At 49.8% G+C, this 16,583-nt stretch overlaps 2 protein-coding genes across 18 annotated transcripts in view; one reads left to right on the top strand and one right to left on the bottom strand.

Annotated features, from left to right (window-relative positions):
* Positions 1 to 16,583, top strand: part of cp (ceruloplasmin) — a 430,985-nt gene that overhangs the window by 270,017 nt on the left and 144,385 nt on the right. The gene's annotated exons all lie outside the window — the stretch shown is intronic.
* dlg1a (discs large MAGUK scaffold protein 1a) overlaps positions 1 to 16,583 on the bottom strand; it is a 170,864-nt gene that overhangs the window by 127,518 nt on the left and 26,763 nt on the right. The window contains exon 1 of one of the 17 annotated variants that reach the window (XM_069197375.1): positions 14,776 to 15,470. The exons of the other annotated variants lie outside the window; for them this stretch is intronic. Coding sequence (XP_069053476.1) covers positions 14,776 to 14,805 — 30 coding nt within the window. The 5' untranslated portion in view covers positions 14,806 to 15,470. Of the gene's footprint in view, positions 1 to 14,775; positions 15,471 to 16,583 lie in introns of those variants that run through there. 17 annotated transcript variants of the gene reach the window in all.

Here is a 16,583-nt window from a genome sequence, read left to right as displayed (position 1 = left end):
TCATATATTAGTAACCAGCACCAGTGGACAGTATACAGTGCAAGAAAGTTAATGATCCATCTGCATTACCTAACATTCGCCCAAAACCAGCTCCCTTGGCCTACTTTAAATCAAGCAGAATGGGAGGAACTTTGCTTACCGAATCTCTCTAGAAGAACTGCAAAACCCTCGACCCGCTGGAAGCACTTGAAAACAAACTGCAGGGCCGTACAGAATTCAGAACGAAAATACAATCCAATTACCCCAAACACACGATTAGTTGGTCACAAACTACCTGCAGGAATTTGTATTTCTTGCATGGAAATGAGGGTACCACTTGTACTACTGCAGCTCTGGAGAAGCAGCAGAACAGCCACACTGCCTGTGCTGTGTGACACAAGGACAGAAAGGATGATGATGATGATGATGATGATAAATCCTTACACTTATGTAGCTCTTTCCTGGATACTCCATTCAAAGCTCTTTACAGGTAATGGGACTCCCCCCCACCACCACCAGCGTGCACCCAGAGTGACCCAGTGCTCTCCCCACACACCAGCTCTCAGTGTGGAGGAGAGCAGAGTGATGAAGCAGTTCAGAGACGGGGGTTATGAGGAGGCCACGATTGGTAAAGGACAGGGGGAAAATGGCCAGGACACTGGGGTAACATCTGAATGGCCATAAACCCACTCCAAAAGCTGTACTTCAGAACAGAAAATATGGCTCTTAAATAACGGCTTGAAAAGCTAAAAAAAACTAAAAATTTATTGAAAGAGCCCTGTACTGGAGAAGCAAGAACCATGTTAATGAAATAAAACACATCCATCTTGCTGTCTAGAGGGGTTTGCCCGTTTCTCTCCTGCCAGAGCTGCGCCCTCTCCTTGAAAGCCTGCCAACTGGTTTATACGAAACCAGAGCATCTGGGTTCTCATGCAGCAGATACGGGCTCTGGCTGCTTTTAGCCTGACCTGGTTCAGCACAACGCGCTCTCAATCTGACGGCTACACTGCTACCTCTGTTCAACAGCCAGCTCTGCTGGGCCTCCGAATGTTTAATTAATGAGACAAGAGTTCTTTAAGGCTGGGGACTTTTAAAGAAAGCATCCCCTCCTCAGGGCTTTCGAGCTGTCAGGTTAAAGAAGGATTTTACAGGAAAACTGTTTACTTCTCCTCTAAAACGAGAGCAAAAACAATTTGGTGACGTTCATGTTTCGCATTTCAGGGCCAAGTCTCTCCACAGACATTATCCAAGAAACAATCAACAACACTGGAGCCCTTTCATTTCCGGCAAAATATCTCATATCCCTTAAACTAAAAGAAAGGATAATGGATTCTTTCAGGTTCAACAAAAGTGAGCAGTTTCGGTTTCTAATTTCAGATCTCACATTCCCCTCACCACAGAGCAGGACATTTTGCAGGTTATGGAGCCTACGGCCTGCTCATCACACAGGCTGGCCTCATTTGTTAGTCTCATATTTAAAAGCCTACAACAGAACATGCTTAGCCAGTCATAGGTCACCCAGAGGTCACAAAGCACACGCAGATACAAGCCTCACCTCCGATGTCCAAGTGAATTTAGGGTTTAATTCAGAGCTTCCACTACTCCATTGGGCCCCTAAGCAAGGCCCTTCACCCCAACTGCTCCAGGGGCGCTGTATAAATGGCTGACCCTGTGCTCTGACCCCCAGCTTCTCTCTCCCCATTTGTGCTTCTGTGCGTCTCATGGAGAGCAATCTGGAGCATGCGAAAGGAAACTCCTAATGCAAGAAACTGTATATGGCCAATAAAGTTTTATATCTTATAAACAAGAGGAGGACGTTCAGTCGACCCAGCTTACTGATCCTAAAATCTCACCTAGCCACCTCTGCAACAACACGGCTGGGTAACTTAGTTCTATACACCCACAGCACTTTGTGTAAAGAAGTGCCTCCTGCTTCTCCCTGGGGGAGAAGGAGAAAAGAGAAAGCGCAACTTGAGCTAAAATACTTCTTGCTGCCTTCCGAGACTGCTGCTGTTCTAGTGGCTCTGCATCTGCGCCGCGATGACAGGAAATTCGATCTGTGCGGCGCAATTCCCAGCTGTGCCAAAGGTGAGAGAGGGCTCGGCCGGCTGTCACCGTTCATCCGCATCTCCCATCCACACTTCTGTCAGGTCTCACACACGTCTCCGTGACCCCCTGAAAGCAGGCTCCCTGCCGGCTTCACTCATGTACAAAAGCAGAAGACACCTGGTACCTCTACAACTTTGAAAAGCCTATTCTTTTATGCATTATGCAGAGATAATGCAGTATTGTAGAACGACACCAGGAATGAGCAGCTTAAATTGTGCTGTGTGGGCAGTTCCCGCCAGAGAAGACATGCTGGACTGGTGCACTTCTGTGTCAGTCAGGAGGAACCGATTTGAATTGTCCACCTTCGCAGAACCACCACAGAAACTTACCCAGCAGAATCAATTCAGCATGCAGCTGAAACAGATGTTACCCAGCTGTTCCAATTGATTAAAACATCTGTGGATCTGAAGATTCCTGTAATTAAGTGGCACTTAGTTGATGCTTCTTGGGCATCGTCCTTGTGCAATCACTCCGATACGGCGTTCAGTTCAGTACTCGACCGGGAGGAAGAAAGTAAGCGGCTCATTTAAGTGCAGAATCCCACTAGTCTCTCAAGAAAGACTGTGCACTTAAAAGTCAGTAGAAAATGTTCCCCCTGCTGTTCAAGCACACAACTGATCAGAACAGAAAACACGAGAAAGGTAACGCCAGAAGTATCGTCTATTGTACTACGCCAAAATGCATTAGAGGAATATCCAAAAATATCACAACTTGGCAACAGCAGCTGTCAATCTGGACTGCACTCCGCAGTGTCAAGGCCTGCAACGGTTAAATGTATTCTGCACCAACTTCAAAACTGTTGCTACGCCCACCTTCCTACTGTCCTCCTGAAAGCCAAGCGCCCAAGAGCCATCTTCCAGCCAATTGCAGCGCAGGGCTGCACCTCCAACTACAGCAGGAGGCACACACACGCAGGACTCGGCCTAAAGCAGGAAAGACCTTCTCTACCTGCCTGCTACCAGCCCCTAAGTCCCAGAGCAGCCAGACACACCCCTCCCCTGCTGCATAAGAGCAACCTGGTCAGAAAAAGAGGCAGCAGCTTTAAGGCAGAGCCCACAGCACACGGCACAGCCAGACACCACCTCTGCGCTTGATGCAGACAGTTCTGCAGAAAACCCATTTAAAACAAAGTAAGATTTTTCAGGCTTCACCAAACTGCAGGCCTTGCAATTACTTTTGGTATTTTGGAAACGGACCAATAATACAACATTCCCAGCCGCCTAAAACTTCAAAACAGCAATAAAACAATTTCCTTCCGACTATGTCGTTTTTACTGCGGGTTTTGTAAAGAAAGAAAAATCGATGCAAAGGAAACAGAAACAGTCTGAAAGGTTAAAAACTAAAATCATGTCCATTCCTCAGTCCACCACAGGGTGGAGGGGTGGAGGGGGGGTTGCGCTCTCTGTGAAGGCCTCGTGTCCCAGCGGGGCCGTGATGTTTGTTCACTCCCCAGCAGGTTTGACGTGATGGCTTTGGGTTGGGCAAGAAAGAGCACACAGATTCAAGACGGATTGCACCGTCAAGAGCCGCACATCAAGATTACCTTTACATTCTCACTCATTTAACTACTGACATGAAGACCCATTCATTACAACGGCATTATCATTAGAGAACTAATGCCATCAACTCCCCAGACCTTAACAGTCCATCTAAAAAAATACAAAAAGTTTTACACAAAAATATATCCAACAATTGCCAGATATCGAATTATGATCCTTTTGATATCAATTTGTATTAGTCACCACCAGCGGTTATGTCTTCTACCTGTATGAAATTAACCCTCATTAAATAAATTAAAATTGGATTAATTTAAAATTGAATTTTGTCCAGGTGAAGACCAAATCATTGAGAGCTGTCATGTGTTTGATGTGATATTAAAGCGTCATTTTTCAGCAAATAAATGTGCAGATAAATATTTTTATCCTTTCTATATACTTTTTGTAACGGTTATCACCCATTTGCCCTGCAGGGCTTTCACCTCAGCACAGTGTGCAACACTGACCTCTTCCATCTTTCAAGTTTTTACCCTCTGAGGAAACATCCGCTTGTGTTCCCAGAAATGAAAGAATTGCAAATCTAAACTCACTACCAGGCATGCAATGCCATGCCTTGTTTTTGCTTTTGTTCTCAGTCCAAAAGGCAGAAGGACAAACCTCTCTGGTTCCTACACAGTTCTCATTACCCAGGACAACAAATACATTATTTGGCTCTGGCCTAGAAAGCACTTATGGAGTGAAATGAGTAATACCACTTATGAGCCTGTTCTCCACCAAATAAGGGTTCAATCATGTGGGAAACTGGTGACTCACACAAAGTGCACTGGTGCTTCATGTTGCTCTGCACTCAGACAACTTAACTCTCCTGAGCTGACATCATTTACCGTGGTGCTTTTAATTACTTGCAGAGCATATTCTAGCCAGCTCAGATCACAGTACCCACAATATTGATACTGTTCACTGTGGCAAGCTAAAACTAGGAAAAGCCTAACTGCACTTTCAAAAAACTGGCACGATGTGAAATATTCTTGGTTTCGATAGCGTTTTTTTTTGTAATTCCCAAAATTTTGCACCCAGCAAACAGACGGCCTGAAAGAGACCAGTAACTCCTTACACTTATATAGCGCTCTTCTGGACACGCCTCTCAAAGCACGTTACAGGTAATGGGGATCCTCTCCACCACCACCAGTGAGCAGCCCCACCTGGATGATACAACAGCTGCCATAGTGCTCCAGTCCTCTCCCCACACACCAGCTCTCAGTGGGGAGGAGAGCAGAGTGATGGAGCCAGTTCAGAGAGGGGGGTTATTAGGAGGCCATGATTGGTAAAGGCCAGGGGGAAATCTGGCCAGGACACCAGGGTAACACCCCTACTCTTTTCGTGAAACGCCCTGGGATTTTTAATGACCACAGAGAGTCAGGACCTCGATTTTACGTCTCATCTGAAGGACGGCACCTTTTTACAGTATAGTGTCCCCGTCACTATACTGGGGCATTAGGACTCGCATAGACCGCAGGGTGAGCGCCCCCTGCTGGCCCCACTAACACCACTTCCAGCAGCTGCCTTAGTTTTTCCCAGGTCTCCCACCCAGGTACTGACCAGGCTCACACCTGCTGAGCTTCAGTGGGCTGCCAGCCGAGATCTGCAGGGTGAAACGGCTGCTGGAATACCAAGTGCTCGGGGCAGAGAAGAGAAATAATCCTACGTGGAAGCAAACCCCTGGCCAAAAATAAAGACAAAACAAACTATGAAGACTTTACAGTTTACGTTCATCGCCCTGTCCACTTCCTCCCTCCTTCCAAACAGCTGGTGCTGTCCACATGCTGCCTGAAGATTACCCTCCGCCATTTGAGCAGATGCTTAATACCTCCAATCAATAAAGCATGCCCCGGTTACGGCCTGCATGCTTGCATGTGATGAAATCTTCAACCAGGGAAGTCCTCTAACTTCCTGACCGAAATACTACAGGCCCTTCCAAAGACAATTAAAGGATCAATAATAAGCTTCTTAAGATTACGGCGTAAGCTCACGATGAAAACCCATATTCCCTCTCGCTGGCATTAAGCACATTTCAACAAGAAACCAATGTTAGAGGAAAAAAAAGGTCAAACAAACACACCTTTACGATATTGTAATTGGAAAGAGCACAGGAATTTCTAAACATGTTTGTTTTTAAAACACATTCCTTCCAGGAATCCCTTAACTACTTTCTGGGACACAAGCCCTGATATCAGTCGGTTTACTGCAAAGTCCCGATGCGATACCGTGGTCACTGCATTTGTCTGGAGCTTGCCTCTGCTTCAGTCCTAAACGCACATTAGGCTGCTGCGCACCACCATAATCACAGACACCTGAAGCCAGATCATTGGCACAACCTTCTGATCACCAAAAGAAACATGGGCTCCTTTCTCGTGCACACGGGCGCAGAGCACGTTTCTGAAGCCTTACCAGGGATTCAGGCAACACTTCTGGTTTTAAGATGCAGACTGGCCACGGCGCAGGTCTGCAAAGCAGTCCTTCTCACTGAAGCCTCTGAAAGACTGCAACAACTGCTCTGTCTGCAACAGACAGTACCAATCTGCCATTTGGTAAAAGCACTTAAGGGTTCGGTTTTGGAGGTGAAGCATGTGGTGGCCTGGCGCCCCATAAAATTGTAAGGGCACAGCATGGCAGTTTAGGGTTACAGTTCACAAATGCCTTTCCTCTTTGAGGCTCGTCACTAATTTCTTCCAGGCCATCTGCGTAGAGAAAGCACCTTCAGAAGTCTCAAAGCTTGAAACACATTCTTCAGAACAGGTGCTTTATATGCCATACTCCTATAGTATTTAAGCAATATGCGAAAAGGTTGCAGAACTCTCACATACGGATGCAGAGCCACGATCGTTAGATACTGAATCACTGGCGTAAATGTCAGAAATAAGTGGCTGTGAGGGGTAGGAGGCTGGCATGGTGTCAGACAAAGCTGCAGAGGGACCGTGGGAGGAGAACGCCGGGTCTCCTCCTGTGCGTCGTAACGCACTCTGGAGGTCAGGAGGAGGCTGGGCTGTTCGGGAGTAAAACTGGGGGGCTCCGAACATGCTGCCATCAATCCAGCAACACCCGCAGGGACCCAGCAAATAAAAATACCCCTGAAGGCCCTGAAGTCCCTGCAGATTCTTCAGCTGTCACAGGACAGCTCTGCAGATTGTCTGCAGAGAGGGACAGGGTTGAATTTAAACTTTGTGAAGCTTGGAACTGCTGAGCTTCACTTTAAAAGACCGGCTTGAAAAAATCAGCAGACTACAATCAAGGGATAGATCTTCGTTCTGTTTCGAAGTAGGAAGGCCCAGAGCCTCGGTCAGATTGTAACTAGATTCCAGACGCTTCCTAATTTTCTAGCTCAATTCTCCTCAAATAAGCCAAAAGGGCCAAGCATGCATCGATCTTGAAAAACATTTAATCCCTGCTCAGAGTTATCTGTGGTAAAGTACCCAAGCCACAGTGGAAAGAGGGGGTGTGTCGGCATGCTGAGAATCTGAACAACAGTGTGCAGTTTCACAGCAGCCCTAAATGAAGACTCTTGTGCAGTACTTTTCTGTGAAAGAACAGAAAAACGCAGCAGCAGCAGCAGCAGCAGCAGCAGAAACACCCCAGCCAGCATGGCAGGAGAACGTGTGCACGATACTGTGCAAATTAAAACTGGAGTATCGGAGCTGTGAAAACGAAAGGAAAAACAGCACTACCCCCACAGCAAGTGCATGGAAAGATTTCAGGCCTGAAATGATGCAACCTAATCAAAGTCCTCTAAATGCACCACTGCCTTGAAAGAGATTAAAGCATTTTAAGTCTGTACAGCTGGCTGGCTTTCCTGTCCCTACTGTAGGTAACGCCTGTCCATCGGCTCAACAAACTTACACAAAGGATTCACTTCTCTTACAGACATTGCATTCCTAACTTTTGAAACGCTTTTGCTTCAGCCATACTGACCAGTAGGCACGATCCGTGCATGAGCAGTACCAAACCTAGCCACCGTCACATTACTCTCATAAGCCAAGCTAGCAGTGAAGAGTAACAGCAAGGTTGTGGGTGCAGATGCCAGGTAGGGGACAGGTGTTGTACTCCTGAGTGAGGTGCTTCCTGCTGACTGCTCCAGCGAAAAGCCCAGCTGCTCAAAAAATGGGCACAAATTTAAGCTGCTTTGGATAAAAGAGTCAGGCAACTAAGAAGTTACATACTGGATCCTTAAGTGGCCTTTAGGGAGACTTGTACATCTAGAGGCACTGTTGATTTTAGGGACAATGTCTGGTTATGCACAAACAGCTGTAAAAAAAAAAACATCCTGTAGAGCTGCTCTTAAACAATTCCAGAGCCACTTGCCATCATGGACACCAATAAACTGGACTCCTATTCCCCACCGTATTTTCAAGTTCAAAACCCTGTACCCAGCGACAAAACCTGAAACCTAAAGAACAATCAAACCAAGGGATCCAAAATGAAGTCACGAGTACTACAAAAGGCTGTACTGCGTTTCTGTAAGGGCACTGACTTTCAACAAAATCACAGAAGAGCCCCATCCACACATGTCCAGTCACACACATGCTAAATACACCAGCCCATCAGGGTGGTCTCCCACGCAAGCTGGTGTCATGCTAACACCTCCAGGTTTTGTCTTCTACCAAATGCCTGAAGAAGACAAAAGGCTATACTTTTGGCTGTTCTGTTCAACTTAAAAATAACAGGAGAGGCACTTGTTGAAGTCAGTCCTTAAATCCCTGCAAGAAAGGGACTCATTTCTATACAAGACTATCATAATAAATAATGTTTATTCATTTAGATTAAAAGCATGTAAATTGACAGAACATCTGCTAAATCAATTTTAAGTCTGCAATTCTTAATATCTTTTATACATTAAGAATTTTCTTGATCAAAGGGTATATTTCACAAATGCACATCGTGTAATTTGAAACAAACAGGGCAATGTTAATCTTCATCCCGATTTTCTTTTCAAACATTGCCTTACTGTATCTTGAGCATGTTTGAATGATCAAAAGTCTTTTGAAGTTTAACACACCATGTCAGACGACTCAAACTGAACACAAATTCTGCACTCTAACATAACTGACAAAATGAATCTGCAAACATTTTCACAGGTTTCCTTATTTACAAAAGGTTTTTCTGCTTGAGGAAGAAATTAAAAATGCATGAACTTCATCTGTGCAAGAGGTAGCCTGGGCCCGATTATCGATTTCCTCTGGTTGCCCTGCAAGGGGAATTAATGTTTGAGTCTTCCTTTTAAATTCTTAATGATTTGTGGCTTAATGAATACATAAATCTGGTCTAGCACATTACAACAGTGAGGACTGTAAAACCAGGCTTTATTTCCCCCAAAAAAATCAATCACCTGTTTTTATAGGTAATCAGTCCATCTGAATTCTTTCTATCAGAAAAAAAGATAATATAATGCCAATGTCAACTTAAGGGACACAAATGCTGTACTGTCATTAAACACTGCAATATTTATTGCAGTATCTCTCATTTAACATGGCAACAGCTTATCCTGAGACAAACCAGCGTAGGCAAACCTAAACACATTTAAAGACGCTATTCTGCCATTAGATTAAGCCACGGCACAGCATACGACCCTGCAATGCCCCGTGATCAGCTTCCGATTGCGAGAGAAGACTCATAGGATGATTAGGTTAGATTGAACGGAAACCGCCACAGCAAAAGCTTCAAAAGCCGACAGAAAACCACGCACACCTATTCGCATTCATCTGGTCTGCCAACAAGCTACCCAAGAATTTTGCGAAACAGCCAGAGACTAATGTATTAAATTAACTCGGAGCTCGCAAGACCTGCGAAGTCGTGCAGACTGCCCCACAGCCTCAGGAACGCCTTCCCATGTGGCGCTGTGCTCCACTCAAAACTAGAAGCCCGAAGGCGTCCGAGACTGGGCTGAAACCAATCACGCCCAAAGGCATTACACCTTGAACAGCAGCAAGAGGCCCACAATTGTGCTAATTCTTGACGTTAGGTTTCCAAGAAGGAATAAAGTTCATAAGAAAAGCTGCAAAGAAGAGGAGGCCATTCATTCCTCCAATCGAAGTCGCTCGGTATTTGAGAAGATCCGAACCGTGGATCTCATCCAAGCCGTTTCTTGAAAGACATCCAGGGTATCGGCTTCAACAGCGCGTTTGGGGAAGCTGCTCCACGTTCCAGCCACTCTCTGCATCTTCTGCGCTCTGCCTTCAGGAAGACATCAAGACGGCGACCTGTTTTCTCGCTGAGCGGGGCAGCTTCCCATGAGGAGGGGCCAAAGGCAAGTCATCCCAGCACACAGCTCGTGAACTCTGACCCTACCCAGGTGCAGAGCAGCACCGAGAATGACGCTTCAGGGTCTACGTCTAGTCACTCTGAAATGTCTTTCCAGCAGTCCTCTGATCCTGAACGTTAAGGGTAATCTAAACCACAGATCCACGGGATTTACCGGTCCACACTCCACTGTCATACCCAACGGGGCCACAAAGCTGGATTCAAACAAACACTACGATACAGATGGACGTTTTGAAGATGTAGTGCATGCCGAAGCACGGCAAGGCAATAAAAACAGGAAAGCGCAGATGGACCTGTCTGCTTATTTCTCATTCAGCGGATAAGAGGGAGAGGCATTTCCGATTCCATTTGTTAAATATAAGAGACGATTTCTCCAAATGGAGCCCATTTAGACTAAAACAAAATTACTATGGCCGTTTGAATCTTTCTAGCAACAGCTCTGGCCGAGCCATTCCAAGACTGCACGACGCGATCTGCTTTTCCCCACTTAGACCCCCCTGCCAAAACCCTCACGGCTGCAGGACAGTCAGCGGGAAAGGAGTCAGAAATGCCGCAGGCCCGCACTTTTTAATCTTGCTGCGTCAAAAATAATTACCGGCAAAGGTCGCTGCCCAACGCAGCAGGGGGCGCACAGCCAGCCCCTCGCGGCGCCTGGCTGCACAGTTCCGTGTGTGGCCGCGGTGCAGACCAGCGCGTGCGGCGGCGGCGAACGAGACTCTCAGCACGCCGCTGCAGGAGCAGAGGGAAAGGTCAGAGCGGCTCCCGTCTGGCCAGAGCACAGGGAACAGCATGAAACGCCTCCCTTTCAAAGAGGCGCCAGCTCTCCCAGCCCGTCCTGGGGAGGGCCTGAGAGCTGATACGGAGGAGGGGGGGGGGGGGGGGATGACACGACCACCCCGTATGATCACGCGTGCACAGTCCACCTTCGATACGCCAAAGACAACTCGGGACACCAAGCCCTGCTGCACTGATGACTCGATCAAGGACAATTTTAATTGCTCCCCATATTGAGTTTTCGGGAATTGGCACTTCCACTTTCACGCTGGCCTTTTAAAAATAGCTGTCGGACTGCGTTACAGAGAGACTGGGATTCTCCCACAGATCGCCGGCGCTCACAGGAAATTCTCCGGTCCCGTCTGGGCTGTGGGTCATCACAGGTGCTGCCTGAGCGCTGCCAGGGATGGGCAACAGCGCCCCCCTGTGGCCTGCCAGCAGGACGTGAGCTGCAGGACCCCTCACCCCTCCGGCGGAGGCGGAGCCTGTGGGTCTCGGGGCACTCAGAGCGCAGGCGGCTTGGCACCCGGGGGCGCACTGCGGGGGCCGGTCGAGCGCGGCCCTCACCTGAGGCCAGCGACCAAGTCGAGACAACAAACCACTAATGACGTCATATTAAAATAAAGGACAGAAAACGGCAAAGAGTGCCCCTGATCGCTCGAGCACGTTAGAGTGCTTTTCGTTCTAAGACCCTTGAGGGAACCGATTTCAAAAACGAGTGGAAACGACTCCAGCAGGCAGGCAGTTCAACCAGTATCAACCCCACAATTAGAGTCATAAAGAGCATTTCTTTATATACAAGGCTCAAAACATAGCATTATCTTGAGCTCCCTAAATCAGACTCTGGCTTCGGTCAGTCACGGGGAAGGTGGTGGGGGTGGGGGCTGGGCTGCTCTCCAAGCGCCAGGGGCCCGAAGCAGGTAAAGGCCATTTCGTCTTCTCTCAGTGTGGCCATTACGGGTGGGAGAGCGGCCATCCATCTCACAGCCTGCTCATTAAACTAATTAGTAGACTGTGAAAACCCATCCAGGCAGTGAAGGGGGGGAAAAAAATAACACATTTAACGAATAAACAAATCAAAAAGGGTGTAGAAGCATCGCAAAGACTCTCATTCTTCAAACAACTGGGCTGATTTAGATACGAGTAATACGTTTTCTGGCCTTAAGACAAGGGGTTAGAGTAGATAACCTCAGTAATAGATTGCTCCCCCCCCCCCCAACGGAAATCTTCAACCTCACACACAGTATGGAAAGAAATGAAAGTCTCGTCTGATACTTGGAGCCAAGTAACTTGTGAGAATCGGACTGTCTCTTTCCTCAGATACAGATGCCGTGAGAGAAGACCGGCGCATCTGGGCTGTGGAACATCCCACACAGGACGGATCGCACAGCCTCACGAAAAGCACACGCAGCAGCTTAGTAGTACTTTACTTCTGAAACTGTGGCCCTTTAAGACCAAAAGCGGGAGACAAGGCCGGATTCTAAAAATCAAGTCTTTCCTATGTCAAAGGAAGCTCCTATCCCTCAAACAAGCTGCTAAGAGAAAAGGTTAAACGGCACTTCAGTCAGTTCATCTGCTTCCAAAAGCAATTCCTCCAGCACAGCTCTGCTCTCGAGGTATAAAAGGAGACTCTCCAGAAATAACGATCACCCTTCGCCGGCACAACTGATTTGGTGCCGATTTCTCTTACAGGCGAGGAGCCACGCTATCGTGTCATGCTGTCGGGCTCTGGCAGCGCCTACACAAGAGGAGAGGCGAACTAAAGACTCACTCCGCACACAGCAGGTATCCCCGGAGCAGAGGCACGCAGCTGTGGGGGATGCAGGGGGAATGAAACTCAGTCATGCAGCAAGAAAGCAGGCAGCGACGGTGTGCGCAATGGATCCGAGCACCGTGATTCACGAGCCCGCCCCTGACTGCGTGGTCGTCTGGTGGGCTGCCCACTTCGCAGAGGCTGCCGTGACTCAGGCCCCTCCACCCCCCCCCTGGGAGTGTCCACCACCAAGAGCACAACTTCAAGATAAGCAGCCTGGCTTAATCATGGCAGCAAAAGAAAAAAACGGCGCAGGCGGGTTTCAAAGAGAGCCGTGGGGCAGATCTCTGAACTCCCGCGGTCTAAATTCAGCAAGGCGGACACTGCTGCACCCCAGGGCAGGGCCCTGCACACTGGATTTCTTCAGAAAGCGCTGATGCATAAATCAATTTGTACTAAACAAAAACCTCTGTAAGCCACTTTGCATAGAAGCATCAAACAAACGCAAATGTTGAAGGACCTCAAAATTTGAAGTTTTCCCCAACACACTTGACCTCTTTTTGCCAGATCACCAACACCCCCCAACTATCCCTCTCTAGAGTCCCTCGCCTGCGTTCTAATTCGGAGCTGGCAGCGTGACAGTCCGCGTCAGGCCCTGCACGAGCCCGAGCTGCGGCGGGCACCACTTGGTGCGCCGCGCCTGCTGGACCGGCTGCGCTGCCCACGCCCTCTCGAGGGGCCCCTCGGTCCAATACGACAGGCCTCCGCTTGTTAAGAGAGAATAAACACAATCGCTGCAAACTGCTCTCCAGGTCGACGTCTGCTCAGGCTGAGTAACATGCTTCAGAGACATCCGTGAAAAGTGGATTTTATTTCCCCTCCTTAAGAAGGAGTATAAAGTTACTGCAGATAAAGCCAGCCGCCTGATCTTAACAGACTAGGGAACACATCTGAAGGCTGCCAAGAGACTCGACATGCTGCCTTCTGAAGTATTTATTGCCACCCCGAGACCGACAGGGCCTTTGAAGGGGGTCTAGAATCAATCCATTTCCAAATGTTTGAAGCAGCACTTTGATCTCCAGAACACTCTGGGGGTCTGTTGTGACAGGGTCAGAACATGTAAACACTCCTCTTAATTTATCCCTGTATCCATTGTTAAGGGAAATTTCCACTTCATTCTTCCTGTAAAAACAAAAGTCCTGCACACACAAAAAAAAAAGTAAATAATCCACGCTCGGCTCACTTACATAAGCAACTTGGGTCAGAAACAGCACTTCAGAACCAATTCTGAACAACAGATAAAGACTACAGACCATTAGTTCTGCCTACGTGTTCTTTCTGAACCGTCACCATGGTTACAGTGATGCAAACTAAGCCTACAACGAATTTCGGAAGGGCAGCACATCTGGAGAGAAACGCAACACAGCTACATTGCCGCAGAGGACAAATCCGAAGTTAGTCAACTCCATGGAAGGCGTTTATGTCCCACACTCGCGCTCAGCGGAATCGATCTGTCAATACTCCACAGCCCTTTCCCTGCTCGTCGCTGTATTAAGCGCGGCGACACATTTCTCCGCTACGCAAAAAAAAGGACAGAGGTCTGAGCAGGCGGGCGACCCCAGCCCTCCCGATCACCGCTGCCGCAGAAGGCACGGCTCGGCTCGCAGGCCACTGCCCCAGCTCTGGCCACACACCTCTATGAACACTTGACCCCATTCAATCGACGCCCTGCGGTTAAGGGGAAACGATTTCAAGCCAAGCCGATATTGCGACTTCGTACCCCACAGCCCCCCCGCTTGTGAAAACGGTTTCTTCTGCTCAGGCTGCAGAGCGGCGCCATCAGTGCAAGACGGCCCCAACTGGATCTAGTCCGAGCGCATTAACTTTCTCAAGACACCGTCTTTCATTAAAAAGTGGCTGTAAAAAGATCTGCCCCGGTGCTATAAGTTACGCCGACTTCTCCGCTCGGCTCCGACACGCTCTTGTGTTCAACTTTTCACCAGCAGCCACTGTCTCAACAGGACTGAAACAAAAACCGGATTAACACCTGGAACACTCTGTTCCATCGCGCGTTAACAGGGCTGTCTGAACATCCATGTGTCCCATGCGTCGGCCTGAAGACTCATGCGTCTCAGGACCCTCGGATATCTGCCATTTCCACAGCTCCTTCGTGGTACTTTTTCCCCACAACTAACAAGAGAAGGAACAGGGAGCGCAGCCCCCCTCGGTGAGTCTCCGAAGACCGCCACCCGGACCCAAGACCAGAAACGGCGCTGACCTTTGGCAGGCTGGGAAATACAGCCACGCTGCCCGCGGGGGACGAACCCCTGAACCCCCAGGCTGGGCGCTTACCTTGGTGGTGACGATACACAGGCAGTCCATCCTTCCGGCGGAGTCCCGGCCTCAGCATCGCATGGTGACCCCCGCAGCCCCCGGCAGCCCCACCTCGCTGCCGCTCTCGGAGCGCAAACCGCGGCGCCGCCAGTCACGGGCGTCTGAGCGCAGCGCACGCATACACCGCGGACTCTCGGGGGAGGGTCACAAGGCTGGTCGTCGCGGCCGGTCCCGGAGGTGCGAGGTCCGCATCCTTCAGTTCCTGCCAGCGGGAGCAGGGCGAGCGACCTCCGGGGACGGACGGGCGGACGGACCGACTGCCCGGGCTGGGGAAAGCTCTGAAAATCTTCCCGGCAGCGCGATCAGGGTGACAAGCGCTCCGACGTGAGGGGCTGCAGAGAGCACGCCAGCTCTTACTCACCGACTCCAGCAGCTCTGCCTCCGCCGTTTCATTAACCCTCCACTCGCCGTCTCGCTACGCTGCCTCAAAAAAAAAAAAGCTAAATCAATCCCGACCTGCGTCCCCCTTGCGCCTCTTCCCGGCTTCACTCCACAAACCTGAAGTCAAATCGACTTCGAGATCCCCACGGTCCCGACAGCGAGAACGGCGAGTGGGGAGAGGGGGTGGGCCGGCCGCGGAGAGACGAAACGCCAAAAGGAAACGGTGCTGAAGAGGGGGAGGGCGGGACGAGCCCGCTCCAGAGCCGTTCACACATCTGCAGCCCGACAAAAACGCCGTAATTGACTTTCTCGTTCCGTAAACCAGCGGAAGAGTCCATTCCTGAAGGCTGGCAGAGGGGTGCACACGAGCCAGTTGCGGACCCCGGGGGGCTGCGGGCGCTCGGCTCCCACACGCTGCGCCCCGCTAAACTTTTGAATCCATCAAGGCGGCCGCCCCAGGGGAAAAACACGGGCACAGACCCACGCCAGGCGCTCCACACACCTGGCACCACGCAGGGGCGGCGGGCGGTCCGGACCGGATCAGGCCGGCGGCACTTCTCGGGGGTGCAATCGAGGCGGTCCGGTGCGTTATCAGCGGTGTGAGAAAATGAGGCGCAGCAAAGCATTCCGCCCCTGCGGGCCGCCCGGGACCTTTCCTGAAAACAGCAGGTCAGGTCACAGCACGGCCCGAGGTGTCCATCAACCGGTTCAGACAAACCGCTAGGAGAAAACTTGGATTTAGCCGCGAGGGTAACGGTTACATACAGATTACACACAAATGCAGTTTAACTACTATTTTTATTTTGTTATACAAGATCGGTGTTCCAGTACAATTAAATGCTATCTACTCTCCCACGGCAGCTGGCGCCAGGACAGGTCCAGTGTCGGACAGAGGTAGTCCGGGGGGGGTTTGCGGAGCCGGACACCCCCAGAGTGACGCTTGCCGTCGGGGAAGGAGCTCACGCCTACCCCCCCGCCGAGGGGCATCACTCTCTTTTCGGGGTGCTGCTCCAGCCTCGTTCCAAGTCAAAAGTTTAAAAAAAAATCATTTTAAATTTTCTCACGGGGACGCGATTTTTAAAAAGGTGGCTCCGCATCGCGCCTCTTCCCCTGCGGGGTGGGACCTGAGCCCACCCCGGCGAGGCGGAGGCACCCCCTGGGGCCGCTGTCCGGGTTCCTTGAGAGAGAGGCCACCCTCGTCAGCAGCGAGGGTATGAGGCTGCTCACAGCTCTGAGCGACGAGGCTGGAAGCGATATGCTCGAAGGGGGTTCTTTTCAAAACGCAAGACTGAGTGCAGATGCAGGTGAACCACCGGTGGGGACACACCGACAGGTCAGGTAAAGCCCCCACTTAGCAAGCTGGCAGCTGGACTCCCGGTGCACTC

Source organism: Lepisosteus oculatus, chromosome 13 (genome assembly GCF_040954835.1).
Source record: "Lepisosteus oculatus isolate fLepOcu1 chromosome 13, fLepOcu1.hap2, whole genome shotgun sequence".
Taxonomy (NCBI): domain Eukaryota; kingdom Metazoa; phylum Chordata; class Actinopteri; order Semionotiformes; family Lepisosteidae; genus Lepisosteus; species Lepisosteus oculatus.
This window is presented reverse-complemented; position numbering and strand designations above follow the sequence as displayed.